This window comes from Nothoprocta perdicaria, unplaced genomic scaffold, assembly GCF_003342845.1.
Source record: "Nothoprocta perdicaria isolate Ctin4 unplaced genomic scaffold, notPer1 scaffold_369, whole genome shotgun sequence".
In the NCBI taxonomy this organism is placed as follows: Eukaryota; Metazoa; Chordata; class Aves; order Tinamiformes; family Tinamidae; genus Nothoprocta; species Nothoprocta perdicaria.
The window spans coordinates 128699-144855 of NW_020455609.1; the positions used below are offsets into that span (position 1 = coordinate 128699).

The 16157-nt window shown below is 52.8% G+C and overlaps 1 protein-coding gene across 1 annotated transcript in view; it reads right to left on the minus strand.

Moving 5' to 3' along the window:
* LOC112951731 (protein diaphanous homolog 1-like) overlaps positions 1-16157 on the minus strand; it is a 46997-nt gene that overhangs the window by 27382 nt on the left and 3458 nt on the right. Inside the window, exons 2-4 of the mRNA XM_026044491.1 lie at positions 16094-16147; positions 1901-2053; positions 1146-1247 (exon numbers count right to left, since the gene is read on the minus strand). Coding sequence (XP_025900276.1) covers positions 1146-1247; positions 1901-2053; positions 16094-16147 — 309 coding nt within the window. The remainder of the gene's footprint in view (positions 1-1145; positions 1248-1900; positions 2054-16093; positions 16148-16157) is intronic.

The window sequence follows — 16157 nt, forward strand, 5'->3', positions numbered from 1 at the left end:
TGAAAAAAAAAAAAAAAAAGAAGAAGGAAAAGCATCAAGTGAATTTCAGAGAGAACACGCCTACGGAGCTCAAGTCCCAAACCTCAGGAGTTATTTGGAAATTTCACCAGAAATCTTGCTTGAAGATATCTTTGTCTCCCCTCTCCATCTAAAGTAATTCCTAGGTGAAGTTTTGTTAAGGATCTGGAAGCAGTCAGGGCTCAATTTGGGCTTACAGCATGAGATGTTTACATGCAAACTGTAGACGGTCACCTCAACATAAGACATGAAGAGGTGCGTCTGTCAATGTCCTGGTGTTCTCTCTTATATTTACTTTTTTTTAACTGAAAAATATAGTTTTTTTTAAAATAAATTCGAATGTCAAGAAATWAAACTAGAAGAGTCTAAGTTAAGTGGGTTTGCTTCCTCCTACCTTTGGTGAGGTGAGTGGTTGTGGGAGGGTAAAAAACAGCAGAACAAAATGTCATGTTTCAGCTTTTCAAGTAGCCTTGAGTAAAGCTGCGCTCTCCAACCTCTTCAGCGTTTAGCAATAGGGTCACCACATAAAACTGTTATTTTTCAGAATTTGACCCCTCTTGAGACAGGGTATACCAGTTCTCCACTGATTTTTTCTTTTGCAAAGAAAACTTTTGAATATATCATATCATAAGAACATATTCATAATGCATCAAGGCCTTATTATTAGGAACTACTACCAAGAAGTATTTGCAGAAGCTCCTTAAAAGTTTCATTAAAAGAAAAAAATGTCATTGCTAACTACAGAATATTTGGTTCCCTCTGTTCCAGGAAATMCAGCTATGGAAGTTGGCCAAATGACAAAAAACACAGGACAGATGAGTCTTTATTACAATTTAATAGTGGCTTAATTACGGCATGACCAATCACTTCACTGAAAACTTCCTCCAAGGACAACTAAATAAGTAAYTGTGGAGCTATATACTAGAGACACTAAGGTTTTATGGTGTCTAGATACATTTCTTTTGAGTTATTGAGAGGGACTGTGCTTTATGTCTTGTTCTACGTTAAGAAAATTTTGAAAATTGTATTTAAAAGCCAGGTTGAAGTTTTGTCTTGGAGCCACTGATGAGCCTATAGCAGCTCCCCCTGATAACCCCAAAACAGCATTAAGGGAGGGAAATACTCACAGCTTGAGATGTGTGCAGGTACTGGGACACCATCTCCCTCTTGATGAGGATGTCTTTCTCCCTCAGAGGCTGTTGTTTCTCCTCATTTAGGTTCATATCGAGCTATTGAAGAAAAAAAAATACAAATTTTCAAATGCCCTTGCTCTTGGAGCAGCATTCAGCCAACAATTTTACAACAACTTACATTTACCTTCTAGAGCACAGTCTAGGACCAAAGCATGRCAGAATTCTTCCACTTTTGCCAGGACAAAATGAACACGCACGTCAGGAGCAAGGAAAGCCTGCCCTTACCTTCTGACTTTCCCCAGAAAAGAAAGAGTGTGGGAGAAGGACAAGAGTGACTTTCATCTGCTTCCCCATGCAGGTATGAGGGCTCTGAGGAAGGCAAATGTTACTGCTTTCAGCAGGACTGCTGACCTTACAGGAAGGCAGAGGACAACCCAAAGTCCTAGAGAGCTCTAGATGAGTAGGAAACTCTTAATCTGTGACTGAAGGCACTGTATGTGGGGTGGTTAACTTCAGCACTCGTTAAATTGAGGTCTGCCAAGTTGTTCTTGCTTCCCTTATAAAAACCATTAAGAACCAGGCTACTGCTACACGATGCTCACACAAAACCAAGCCCTCACAAGGCCCAGGAGGCAGAGCCACATCATCTTGTGCCTTTTCTGCTTAAATAAAACTATCTCCAAGTTCCTCTGGTATTCATTTGATTCCAGATTGTGCAATGGGAGACAGAAAACATAACATTAGCTTACCAGCATCTGCTCAAAAAGTGCCAGCACGTCCTCATCCGGTATTTCCTGAAGTGTCCGTTCGGAAGCAGGGATGTCCAGATAGGTGGAGGAATTCCTATTAGCTGCATTGGGCTTTTCCTTTTCCTTCTTCCTGATACTGGTGAATCGCTCCAACTGGGGTGAGAAACAAAGCAAAAAACACATAAATGAGCAATTGCTCGTGACCTACGTGTTCATGAGCCCCAGCTACACCAGGCATCCCGCCTGCGCTCCTGCCATGGGTTAGCAGCGCTGGAGAAAGCTGAACTCGGCACGTCAAGACTCCCCAACCTACTGCAGGTTAGTAAGGAAAGCGTTGGAAATTTTAGGTTAGAGAGGATGTAAGTTCAGCACCTTCTTTGGAAAAGGCCAAATCCTGGCCAAATCCAAACCTTTCCACAGAGCCAAACGTTGGGTTCATGCTAGGGCTAAGGCCACTAAGAAAACAACGAGCAGAAGCAAACGCATGCAGGGAACCAAACCGAAAAAGGCCACCATCCTTACTTCATCTGCCATGAGCCGCTTCAACGTCTGCGAGACAAGGGGGGAGAGAGGGGAAAAAACACATCAGTGACACAGAACACCTCAGACACAAGACAGGACAAGTGTGTGGTGGGCAGAAGCACACAGCGAGGCCCAAACACGGTGACTTTCCCCATTCTCTGCGCCCAAGGAGCGGTCAGAAATGCCGAGCTGCTCCATCTGGCGCACGTCCCTATAATGTTGACGATCARGGGGACAGAGGTTACCGTGATGGATGAAGAACCTCTGGCCTCTCTCCTCAGGGCGGGCAGGAAGTTTGGCCCACACTAAAGCTCAGCCTGACGGCTTGAGCCGTCCCTTGCTGAGCTGGAGACGAGGCTGAACCTCCACAGAGGCACAAACCGCGTGCTCAGCGCCTCGATCCCCTCCGGAGCCGCAAGCCCGGCGCCCCTCGGCACCGCTCCCAAAGCTGCGGCCTCCCCTGCGGATGGGATTCCAGCAGAGGGCAGGAAGCATCCGCGGGAGAGGAGCCGCGAGTCCGCCTCCGTGAGGGGAATCCCGGCGCGCTCCGCATGGTGCAGGCCRCAGGTGCCTCACAAACGCTTGGAAACGTTAAGATAGCAGAAAAACGCCCGTTTGCGCCATTTCTGCGAGTATTCTGTTTGGTTTTGAGAGGGGATTTTTTTACGGTTGCACAAGAGAATAGACATGAAGTCTCCCCTTACCCAGTGCTATCTCTGGGAACTGAAATACTCTGAAATCCTGCAATTCCAATTCCTTTTTCTTTAATTTGCAAGGCAGAACGTCCACACTCTCATTTTAATAAAACATCCTTGAATACACAGCCCGAATAGGAGCAGCTTGCAGAGCTCCACAGGGAGCCCACAAGCCACCAGAGCCACCCCCTAACGCCCCCAGCTCCAGGTGGCTCCTGCAGGCCACAGAATTTCCCAGGATTCTGCAAAAATGTCAAATATCAGGAAAACGCAGGGGTTGGGACAGGGAATTCCCCAGTGCATTTTAAGTGGTTGCCTGTTATTTCACCCCTATGGCACCCATACGTCCCATTATCCCCATACTCTACACACCACCCCATGCCAGGACAGAGCCCTGCACCCTGTTGCCCCACGGCCCCAGATGGGTCCTGGGCTCCGTCACACACGGGGCCACCTGAAGGGCACTCAGGAAAATGGGGGGAACCCCCCTCAGAAGTCATTTATGGGGAAAGAAAACTCCTATCGATCCCCTCATTCTTTGAAAACTGGAGTGTTTTCACTGCTGACTCACAGCCAAGCAGAGGGATTGAAAGGTCAGGAGGTGGGAATGAAGGGAATTTAAGAACACTGGGATAGATTAATGCTTGTTTAGAGCACTGGTGTATGGGATCTGTCTGTTTTGGACAAGAGGATACAGAGCCGCTCGGGCCGGTTACGAGCTCCAGGCTGCCTTCCTTCCCCAGGGGAAATACTAACGACAAACTTGAGCACTTAAACAAATGAGCACTTAAAAACAACCCATAACATTCCTTAAAAAGCTTGATAACAGTTCAACTTGAGTTTTGCAGGAGCTTCTGGAAGATAAACGCGGCTATGGTTCTCTCTAACCAAGTTTTTTAGATGATCTCTCTGAATTTCTGCTTTTGGGAGAAACGAAAAACTGGCCAGCAAAATTCCCACAGCAGGGCCCCTGGAGCGATTCTGTCCTGAAGATCCAAAGGATCAAGGCGAGGACGTAGAAGTAAGGGTGGTGTGACATGTCCTGCTATTTTGAGGAACGTGAAGCTAAAATCCTCGGCTCCGAGGGACAAGAGAAGATGGGAAGAGCTAATCACGCAGCGAGGGAACCAAGCAAGTAGCGGGACGTGTTGCTGCACTCCCAATACGCTGAGAACGATGCAAGGACCCTCAAGGTGGCCTTGCATGGAGGGAGACTCCACAGCTTCAAGAGAACACCGCATCATCTACGCACAATCTTACCCAAAAAGGTGAAATGTGATAGCAATCTATGAGGTAATATGAGGTATGGATGTCAGGCTACCTCATTCCATGAGGCAATATCTCATTAACACCTAAGGGAGCCACACAATTGTGGGCCTGGATATGAAGAAATACAAGAAAATCTGCCACTGCTTCCAAGATGGACCAGGTGTCTATTCCCACGTTGAAGCAAAGTGTCTCCCAGAAGGCTTGAGGTTGGAAGGGACCTCTAGGGATCATCCAGTCCAACCCCCTGCTCCAGCAGGGACACCCAGAACATGGGGAACAGGGCGGCATCCAGGTGGGTTTTGAAGACCTCCAGAGCAGGAGCCTCCACAACCTCCCTGGGCAGCCTGTTCCAGGGCTCTGGCACCCTCACAGWGAAGAAGTTCTTCTTCACATGGAGATGGAACTGCCTGKGTTTCAACTTGCACCCATTGCCCCTTGTCCCTTCCTCCCTACATTCCTCCCTCAGGGAGGATGGGGCCAACCCTTCTCAGTGGTGGCCAGTGACAGCACAAGGGGCAATGGACATAAGTTGAAACACRGGAATGACTAGCTGGTGAGGAACTATGTAACCAGCTCCGTGGTGCTAAGAGGGTGCATTTGCATAGTGCCCCAGCAGATTGTCAGCTTATGCGGCTCCTCTGACAGAAATTTTGACATTTTCCTACAGGGAAGTTTAAAATCTCACAGAAACACTCTAGCTTTCCATCAGTAACAAATGACTGACACAGTAGCTCCAATTCAAATCAAAATATTGCCTTTTCCGAAACAGCTTGAAAGATTTCAGATCAAATTCCATGTCCAAAAAAAAAGGATTTTTTTTCCCCCCAAAATCACCTCATATACCTTAAAAAGACAGTTTTCACTCAAATCATAATTATGGCTACACAGATGTGGAGGGGATATTCAACTTCAGGAAAGAAGGAATGAAGTTTGAACCAAAACGCTAAATAAGGAAAAGTCTTGGTGATAAAATTAGTTGGTGATTACAAAATTACCTGGAACAGATCCATGTGGGGACCAGCCTGCTTTGATTTTCCATGAGCAAAGGAAGATCTGTATTGAAGTCCGCATTAAAATGAGTGTATCCCAACTAAGGAGGATGCAAAGCTGATTTTTCCCACCCAGCGGGAGCCCACCTGGGGCAGCCTGAYGTCTCATCCCTGGGAAGGCAGACGAGCAGCTCCCTGTGTCTCCTCCTCCCCAAACGCCCWTCCACAAGATCTTCAAGCCCCCATCCCAAGGCAGGAATGGGCAGCTCCGTTTGTACCGACCGTGGCTCGGGCTTGTCCTCACTACCCACCGCTTGTGCTGCTTCCCTGCAACGTTTCCCTAATGGATGTTCCTCAGAGAAGGGCTGTGTCCCCGGTTTTCCTGATCCGTGACCCAAAGGGAATTACGAAACCAAGAACAGAAAGTTACAGCTGCAAGTCCGGGGCYTGAGTCATCCCGTTGACTCCAGAGGAGCAGCAGAGGAGGACGTGGGGAGGAGGAGGAGGAGGGATCTCCTAGTGCATTAACGCAGCAGGAGGTGCTGCAAACCCCCTGCGAGCCCTTTGCCCCTCTCTCCAGTCACTACTACCAGCCACTAATTAAAAGTTAAGTTTGCAGAACGGTACCAAACAAATCTCCAAGCAGACCAAAATCCAAACCCATTTCTGGCCGCGATCCTTTTCTGCTCATCTCCCTTCCACTTTTCCAGACCTGTCTCAGCTTTCTGCTCTTCAGGCTTCCAAAACAGAGGTACGTTGTGTCCTAGTTTAAAACAACAAACCCAAAACCCACTGAGCTTCTAGATGGAGCAATGAGGAAAATGCAAAATGCTGGATGCTTTGCACAGGGGCAAGGAGCCCCAGGTAGATCAGAGGGATCTGGCCCATCRGGCACCATGGAAATGGCTTGGGCAGCTTCAACCCTGCTGCTTGCAGGGCCGCAAACCCGCCCGGAGCAGCTGCCCGGGCCTAGGGGCGCCCGTGGAAGGGCAGCCAAGGACACGGCCACGAGGACCGGCTCCAGCTCCAGGGAAACTCCCCAATTAGGGAACAGAGCGCCATTCAGGGGAGATTTCCACGGCCGGAGGGAAGCATTAGCCCCCTCCCAGGGAGGATATTAGGCCGCTGGCGCCTGGAGCGCCCGGACGCCGTTCCAAGGCAGCAGGAACACGGCAGCGAAGCGAGGACGGCCGGAGCAGGGGCAAGAAACGGTCCCAGACGGCACCCGCCCCGGGTGCACCCGCAGGGGAAGCAGCTCCTGCAACGGCCCTTTCCTTTCCAGGCTGGGATGCAGAGCAGGCAGCGGGGAGCAGAAGGGCGAACAYGAAGCCCACCCTGCAGCCCAGGCACCGCGCCGGGCAGGCGAACGCCCTCCACGGCGAGCACAGGCCACCTCTCCCCACGTGCCACCACCACGGGGACTCCTCCGTGGCCCTCCTGACCCTCCTCTGCACCTTGGGGAGGACACCCGTGTTGGGAGGTTGGTCCCACACGTAACACGCGAAGCAGGAGCCCCGGGTGAGCTCGGTCAATAYGGGTAGGGCTGGAGAGGAAGAAGCACCAGCGACTCGAGGATGCAGAAGATGCTTTCGGTCCCCCCTGCTGCTGCAGCTCATCTCACCTGAGACACAGGTGATCAGTAGAAAGGGACATTTAGCCCTGGAAAAGAGGGAATCCCCGTGCAAATACCAGTGCAGCAAGAGGGGAGGGAAAAAAAAAATCTGGGATTTAATTTCAACTCTTACCTCCCACTTCTCCCTTCTTCCCTCTCCAAATCATATTCCAGTGCCTCCTACTTGGACGTGGGCAGCATTTGGACCTTGCAAGACAGATCCTTCCCGGCAGYGCCTGCTCGGGGGCCTCCTACTCAGCCGTTACCCCAGGCGGAGCTTTCCCTGCGCTGCTGCACCATGGTGGAGACACGGGCAGGAGATGCGGAGCACAGGGGACACCAGGAGGAGTTTCAGGGGGAAGATTCTGCCCACAAWGCGCCCAAGCGCAAGGAAGAAACCCCATGGATGAAGTGCAGGCCTCAAAGCCCCTTCCAGCCTGCTCTGCTTCCCACTCAGCGTTTCCAAATTTGGGTTTTGCAAGGCTGGATTGATGCATGTGGGTGCTGGAAAAACTGGCCCATCCCCGTAGCTCCCCGCGACGTATCAAGCCCTGGAAATTCCTTTGACTCAGCAACAGGAAAGATCTGCTGGGTTGAGAGCACCACAGGATCACGCTGACCTTCTGCTCATCCAGCATCTATGCAAAAACATGCAGTATTTATTGAAACCAATGATTATTTTAACAAAAGCTGGCAGTTTCTGCGCTCAAATTTGGGGAGGGTTGTGAGGTGAGGACACTAGGAGCAACCAGGGGCTGCTGCAAAATGTTCCCTGCGAGGCTGACACCACGGCAAGCAGCTCTGGTCAACCTCCAAACAGCCTAAACGCAGCCCGGGGGTGTTGACACTTGCCTGCGTGTTTATTTTCCCTATCTCTCGGAGTAAGCACATACTTTCCTCCCTCCTGATCTCTCCTCCTAATCTCCCAGCTCTCCTGGAAATTCAAGAGGATTCTCAAGATCGTTACGTGCGGGTCTTTGAGACAAACAGTGCAACCACCTCGCTCCTTGCACGGAGCAACCAGCCGACTTCTGATTCCTGCTGGTTTCTTTGCCGCTGGGAAGATCCTAGGGGAAGAAGTTGGGGCTGTTCCGGGACCTCTCCCATCAGCTGCATCAGCAATCCGGATTCCCACTGAGGTTCCACACTCTGCAGTAACATCAGCCTCCCCAGACGCTTCCATCAYCCTCCATCCATGGCCACTTGCTCCTGCTCCCACCTCCCCATCACTGCCGTGGCTGCACCAGCAAAGCAATCCACCTGGAAATGCAGGAAAGGCAGCCATATCGCTCAAGCTTCCTCATTTTAATGCAAGAAACAGGTATTTCTATCAAAATGAAAGGCTGCATTTCACCTTGGGGGATTTCCTGTAGCCAAGCAGCTTTTTCAGCTCCAGCCTGAATGTCTGCACAGAACATCTGCAAGCCGAGATCCGCGCTTCCTTACAGGCTGTTCCACATTCCCGGCCCAGGCACTGCTCGATGGCTCTCCTATAAGGGCCAGTGCAGGGTCCTGCCCTTGGGGAGGAAGAACCCTGGACACCAGGACAGGCTGGGGACCGACCTGCTGGAGAGCAGCCCCGCAGAGAGGGACCTGGGTGTCCTGGTGAAGGACAGGTTGACCATGAGGCTACACTGTGCCCTGGTGGCCAAGAAGGCCAGTGGGATCCTGGGGTGCATGAAGAAGAGCATCTCCAGCAGGTCCACCAAGGGGATCGTCCCCCTCTACACAGCCCTGAGGAGGCCACATCTGGAGACTGTGTCCAGTTCTGGGCTCCCCAGGACAAGAGGGATGTGGAGCTGCTGGAGAGAGTCCAGCGCAGGGATACCAGGATGATCAGGGGCCGGAGCAAAAGCTGAGGAAGAGAAGGCTGAGGGGGGACCTGAGCAGTGTCTATAGATACCTCAAGGGAGGCAGTGAGGAGGATGGAACCGGCCTCTTTTCAGTGGTGGCCAGCGACAGGACTAGAGGAAACAGCCACAAACTGAAGCACCCAAAGTTCCACAGGAGCTTAAGGAAAAAATTCTTAACAGTGAGGGTGACAGAGCCCTGGMACAGGCTGCCCAGGGAGACTGTGGAGTCTCCTTCTCTGGAGATCTTCAAAACCCGCTTGGACGCAGCCCTGGGCCACGTGCTGTATGTGACCCTGTGTGTGCAGGGGGGTTGGACTAGATGATCTCTAGAGGTCCCTTCCAACCTTCAGGATTCTGTGAAAATACCCAAGACATCCTCGTGCTCCTGCTCAGAAGCGACAAGCTGAAATCGCTTTGGTGCTAAGCAGCCTAAGGCCGAGCGCGGGGCCGCGCCACAAGGACCCCCGCGAGGCAGACGCGGCCTCTTCTGCAGCAGCAAGTGCGGCCCAAAGCTTTGCAAATATTGATCTTCAACGCTCGACCTCTGGCCAGGAGCCACATAAAACCAAACAGTTCCAGAGAGCACTAAAAACACGCAGGTATTTCATCACGCCCTTCCTCCAAGGGCAGGATCAGACTCTCCTAAAGTCCTGGGAAAACACTAAATAAAATGTATTTATATAGAAGAGGGAGCCCCAGAAGTGAGATGTGCCGCTCAGCAGCGACACACGTGCAGAAATGGCTTTTAACAGAACAGTTTTCTGTCTATCCAGGTTAGCCCTTTCAGAGGGATTGAAGTCCGGCACGGATTGAAGCCAGTGACATGGAGGCCGTTTCCTCCTCCTCTTGCTGAAGCAGCCACTTGTTTAACCAGGTATCGCTCCAGAAGGCAAAAACAAAAGCGTTAAAGACTTTTATCCTTACAAAAATAAAAGGCATTCAAGTGTTTCTCCTATCTCATTCTCTTCTGCAGTCTAAGGAGTCCCCCCATTTCTCCTGTTCCCAAGATAAAGCCCAAACCTATTTATGGGTTTTTGGAAGAAATAAASACACGGCTCATATGCCAAGTCATCCTGAGCACTTAGGTCTTCACAAAGGAGCACAAATGAGGAGCCTGATGATGGCTCTTGGTTGAGTCTCCCTCACCCTGCTGGCAAAAACCTCTCCCTCTGGAGACCAAGAATGGAAAAGGGAAGACACCTCAGTATTTAGAAGCATTTAAAGGCGATTTTTGCTTTGGATACAGTGACTGACCAGTTTTAATACTTGCTTCTGCACACAGACTGCACCCATCTTTGTCCACACGCGGTTCTGCCATGCTGAATTAGTGTGGCAAACTGCATGGATCAGGACCTACACACACACTTCCAYGGAAGCGAATGAGCTCCGTGACCTCTTCACAATTCCCCGCGGCTCTGAAGCTGCCCAAGTCAAACAGCTCTGGCTGCTSCAGCGTCCAGAAAGGCTCCTGGAGGCTCTTCCTCGCCGAGGCCCTCGGGGAAGGCGTTTCTGGTTATACATTATTCACAGCAGTGAAAAACACCAGGACACACCGCTGGAACCTGCTGGCAAGGCTATAAACTCCCCAGGCAAAGCAGCGACCCGGGCAAAATGTGTATGTTTAAGGCGCACGTGATTCCCCTTCCCCTWAAGCACACACTGCTTGCTACAGGCCGCTGGAGCAGAGCAAGGGCTGACAGCAGGGGCCATGGACTGTCCCTCCTGGGCATCTAACCCCGGGTAGGAATCCTAGAGATGTCCCTCCTGCAGGCAGCACTTCATGCACCCAGTCCCTGGCACTATGGAGAGGAGTTTTATTGAAGCATTAAGGTTCTAAACTTGACTCAATGAATAACTTTCTGCCAGGTATTGAGTGACTTTTTTTTTTGATAATTAAGAGCAAGAAAAGACAGCGAGCGAGGTGTGGGTGTTGTTTTGATGAGTTACGAGTGGAAACACCAGCCTCTGTTGCGGTAACTTCTCTCTAGGGTCACGCCAAGAGCCTGGAGAAGGGACTGGAAAAAGTTGGACATGATGGAGACTTGTCAAGCGTCAGCACAATGAGAACTGGAATTAAAATCTATTAGTAAGGAAGAGCAGCAGGCAAGACCGGAAAGCCATCCTGACACCTCATTTTTAGGAAGGAATGCACGTCTTGAAGGCTTCTTATAATCAAGAGCGAAGCAATGGGGAGAACACGGGCAGTCACCCCTACCAAGACCCAGAGCGCACCGAGGGGGCCGATTTGGCAGCATGTATAATGGGTGCAAACCCTCTGAGAGGTGACCAGGTGTGTCTGGGAACAGAGCTCCTGCTCAAGGGGCCGGTGACACCRGAGCCGCCTGCTCATGGAGCCACCCTCCCAGAGCAGGAATCCTGGAACGGATCTGGAGGCAGCTCTGAGATGACCTGCCCGGCTGACAACGTCAGCGCTGGAGCGACCGCAGCCAAAACCATAAATCCTGACGCCGGTGCCGAAGGGCCCGAAGGTCCCGTTATTCAKCGAGCAGCACCCCGGGGTGGCTGCCAGGCAGCAAGGCACGCAGCCCGTTCCGAGGGCCCGGACACCCATCTGGTTACCTTGCTCTGAGGCCACTGCTGCTCCGACCGGGTGCCTTAGCTGCTAGGAGGGAACAAGTAACGACACGAGGCAGGAGGTGGCACAGCCAGGCTTGGCATGGCACCCCTGGGCACTTCTCAAAGGGGCGGATTGTGTCTATCCGGACCAGAGCTACACCTCATTTTTTTGCATTACTGAAACACCCGGGGTGGCATTTCAAGGTACTCGAGGTGGCTCCTCTGGGAACAAGATTCCTCCAAGTGGCTGTACGAGAAACACGTGGATCTTCAGGCAACAGCCGTCTGTGACGGCGCGTACAGACACTTGCAGCTCCGCGGCAGGAAAAACTCCCATTTTGGGGAATCAGCAGCCCCTCCCTCCCCAGCCTCAGCCGAACCCGGCTCGTTTCAGCATCTCTGGCCGGGGAGCCTCTCACCGGGGTGTTGCTCTGCGAAGAGAGGAAGAAACACCCGGTGCCCAAGGGCTGCTGTTTACTTGTCACTATGGGAACACAACAGGGCTGCTGCTTCGCACCCGGCCGGCTTGGGCGCCGCCAAACAGCGGCRGGGACGGGAAGGAAGGAGCAGCCACCGGCCCCGGCTGACGCAAGCGGCGCCTTCCCCATCACGTCAGCTCCTTCTCCCCCTGCTTTGACCCCTTGCTGCTCTTCATCCATCAGCCAAGCACCACGGAGGCTCCCGAACAACCCGCGTGTGGGTCACTCCCACAACGCACAATGTGTCTGGCGAGAAATTCCAGGGAAGATGCCAAGGGGAGTCCTGGTGGGAGGAACGTGGGGCTGGGGGCTGCAGGATGAACAGATGGAGTGATGGAAAAGGGGCAGAAAAAGCCAACGGTAACACGGGAGCCTTTAAAAAGCAACGAGCTCCAGGCTGGGAGAGATAAGAATCTTTTTGCCTTGCTGCCTAATAAAATTAAATCATCATGATCCTGAGATTTCAGTTTTGGGAAGCTCGCAGACTAACCCTTGTGAAAAGGAAAAGCCTTCAAATGAATTTAAACGGATGCTGCAGCCCCGCAGGAGGCAGGGCAGCTGTTACAGCACCGCTGCGGTTTGCAACACAACACAACTGCCTTTCCTGTTCAGCTGGATTATTAGCTCCACGACTGACTTCTCTGCCTGTCCCAATGCTCTCCGCAACGTTCCCCACATCCAGCAGAGACCCTCTGGGTAGCTCCGCCTCATCCTTCTGCTTTCCTCCTCGGGCAGCTTCAGGCTGCCCAAACCTCGCGCGCCGACGGCAGCTCCTCACCCAGCTCTGCTCTGGCATCTCCGGAGGTTCCAGGCAAAGCTCCTCCAGCACAAGGYTCAAGTCACCGGTGACTTTGTGCTCCACGGCCCCCGCGCTGTGGGGTTCGGGGCTGCGAGGGATGGGCCCGGGGAGCAGCAGCTGCAGCTGCAGACACCAACGCAGGGCAGCGAGGAAGGGAAAGCGGGGGGAAATTTTTCCATCCTTTTCCCAGCTAGCGCAAGGAGGGTAACAAATACAAATGAGCCCCAAAACATTGCTATTTATGAAAATGAACCCCCCAAATGTGTCGCACCAGCACCCCAACCTCCTGCGTGAGTTCACAGCCACATTAACTGCTTTTGCTGCGAAGGGCACCTGGGCCTTGAAGTGGAGCCAGAGGCCGGAGCGAGACCGGAGGAGCGCCCTCACATCCCATCTCGTCCRTTCCCTCTTCCCAAACCCAGCGGCTCTCCGCTCAGCTCGGCCTGCCAAGGAGGAGGCAAGCGCAGCTTCCCCCCACGCCGGGTATCTAAAACAGACAYGCGCTGCCCTGCGGTTTCCCGCGCAGGAAGCCAACGCGAGCGGCTGCCGCAGCGAACGGAGCCGCCGCGTGCGCAGGCACCAGCGCCAAGGGCTGTCCCGCGGCCGCTCCAACGTCTCGCTGCTTGTGACACAGGAGGCTTTCCACCTCCTGTGGAGCCTGGGGAGGGACCAGCAGCGGGTGCTGCCAGTCAGACGGTTACTGCGGCCCGCGAAACGCTACCTCATTCACCGACGGGGATCCAAACAGCTGCAAAAAGCTGCAAAGASGGAGGGAAGCGAAAAGCAAATGAAGAGCAAGAGAAAAACCCTCCTAAACCCCTGGGGCACCAAGGAGGAACAGAAGGTTTCACACTAAGACCGAGCTGAGTTGGAGAAGCCCAAGGGGGGGGATCCTGCTGATGAGGAYGGGGAACAGGGTGGGATGGGCAGGAAGAACAAGGGCAGCCTGCAAGGAGGGGAGCAAAGTCCCGGGCGGCCRCGGAAGGAGCCTCCCTCGGGTCAGGCCTTAGTCATGGGCCTGCTCTGGGGAAAGGGCCATTTTTAACACCCGTCAGCCAAGGGCACGCTTAAAATGTACATGCCCCTACTGCAGGCACCTTCTAACAGGGCTGCAAACACCCGGGTTTGTTGGTTGGTTTGTTTTTTTTTAAATCTCCCTGTTTCACAAGTAAAAAGAGAAAATAAGGAGCGGGGAACCTGCCTGTCAACCCGCGTGGGGCTGCGACGAGAGGAGACAAAAACGGGACCAAGGGCAGCAGTCACGGGTCGCTTCCCGAGGCCTCYGGGTGCCAGGGAGAACAGGCAGCATAACTTATTTCTAGGTGYTGTAAGGAAAATTTGCCCTTTAATTATTAACTGCTGCCCAATCTGACAGTTTGGGGAACTGGAAGAGAGATTTTATGGTCTCATGTAACAGTCACCATCGTGTTCCTAAAACAGCAGCAAAAAGGGTCGGCTGGTCCCTYGTGCCCAGCCCAAACTTGTCCTCCTAACCAGGAGGAAAAGAGCTCTTAAATGATCTCCCTGGAGCCTGATGGTTTCTCCCTTTCTCMCTGATCAACAGGCTAAAGGAGGAGATTAGAGCTTAACGCTTCTTCCTTCCTTAAAGAGGAGCAGGCTTGGAAAAATCATCAGCTGCAAAAGTGGTTCCAAAGGCTCCAGAAGCCAAACACCTACAGGGCAAGCCCGCGGGAACCACAAACCTACAATCGAGATCCTGTTTAGTCCACACTGAGCTGGTCTGGCACCTTGTCACCCTGCTCCAAACTTTCCGGAGGAAGAGGGAAGCTCCTGGAGAGCCTCCGACTCCAAGCGAGAAGCCTGAACTGAGCAAAACGTAAAAAYAAAAGAGTGCCAACAGCCGAGTAACTTCATATATTGCATAGTCATAAATTAATAAAAATCAAAACGCTGTTGACAGCAGAGCTGATTTTCAAACAGTAAACAGGGTGGCACAGGACGTTAGGCAAACGGATCCCTTCGGGGTTTTGACACGCAGGGAGGTGGGGATGTCATTCYGGATCACGGGCTAAATGCCTCCTGATGAGCAAATCCTGCTCCGGCTTTTGACACGCGGRGAGGTGGGGACATGATGCAGGATCATGGGATAAATGAGCTAACCCAAGGACTTAGCACCTTTTATTTTGAGGCTCTTGARTACCTACGTTTATAGTCAGACAACTCGATTTTCTAACTTTGGCTGCTGAACACTCAGCTCGGATTTCAGCTCCCATCCACCACCAACCAACCTGAYGCACACAAAGATAAACCTCCATGTAAGACATAACGGGGGAATAAATCTAGCGCTGTATTTTATGCCAGCTGCCTGCGTAAACTGCCAAAGTAGCAGGAGAAACAAAAAAACGAGAATGAGAAACGTCTTATGTGAATCAGCACTAGATTAGTGAAAAAGAGAGTTATAGCCAGGATGAGGTTTCAGGGTTAACTCTTCTCAATCTAGAAACGCATCAGGACTCGGAGAGAGGCAGGACACGGAGAGATGCAGCAGAGGTGCTGAGTTCCACCCTGCCAAGTTTCCTCCCCGCCACATCCAGCTGAGCGTTTGGGGCGTTTTCAGGGAGTTTCGTCACCGAGAGCCCTGGCGCTGCGGAGGGGAGCTGGGCGCCGGGCAGACCCGCGTCCCGGCCTCTGGAGCAGCCCCTTGCTCTCCGTCGCAGCACGAGGGATGCAAACGGCGCCGGGAGAGACTCCAGAGCTGCCAGAAACGCCTCGGAAAGCTCCGCTACGGAGAGCCGGTGGAAAGGCTGAGCATAGCAACAGTGTGAACTAGTAATCACAGCACGCAAAAGCACTGCCACCAAGAACAGTTACGGAAAACAGGTGCAGGGGAAGGAAARCAAGGAAAAGGAGGAGGAAACGGGTCTCGCTCGGGAGGAAGAAAAGCAGAGGAAAGGAGGAAGAAATGGGCCTTCCCAGCGCAACGAAACGGGTTACGACAAGGGACAAGACCAGACAGAAGGCAGAACTGAGCCAGATCCTGGGGGTGAAGGAAAGGAGAGGGGCAGGTTCGTAGGGGCGCYCTGAAGAGAACTGTTCTCACTGCTCTCCCCTGCCACACGGGTATTGCCCAGCGAGCGCCTTTAGGGAGCCGTGACTGGTGCAAAGCAGTAGCCCGATGGGCTTCCCAGAGCCTCCGCCGTGTCCCTAGGAGCGCAGGAGTGTCTTTGGGACCGCAGGGCGGGACCGGGGCGGCCTCGAGGCCACGGGCCCGGAGCGCCCGAGTCAGCGGGGCAGCAAGGGAGGACCGGCCCGGCCCGCAGGACCTGCCCGAAAGGCCGGGAACCGGCAGGAAAGCGCGCATATTGCCCAAATCTGGGAAYAAGCGGCGGGAACCGAACCGARCCGARCCGAACCGCCCCCCCCGTGCCGCCACTCACGAATTTCTTGGACTTGCTGGGGTCGGCGGGCGCCGCCGCCGCCTCCTCGGGGCCCTTGCCGCGC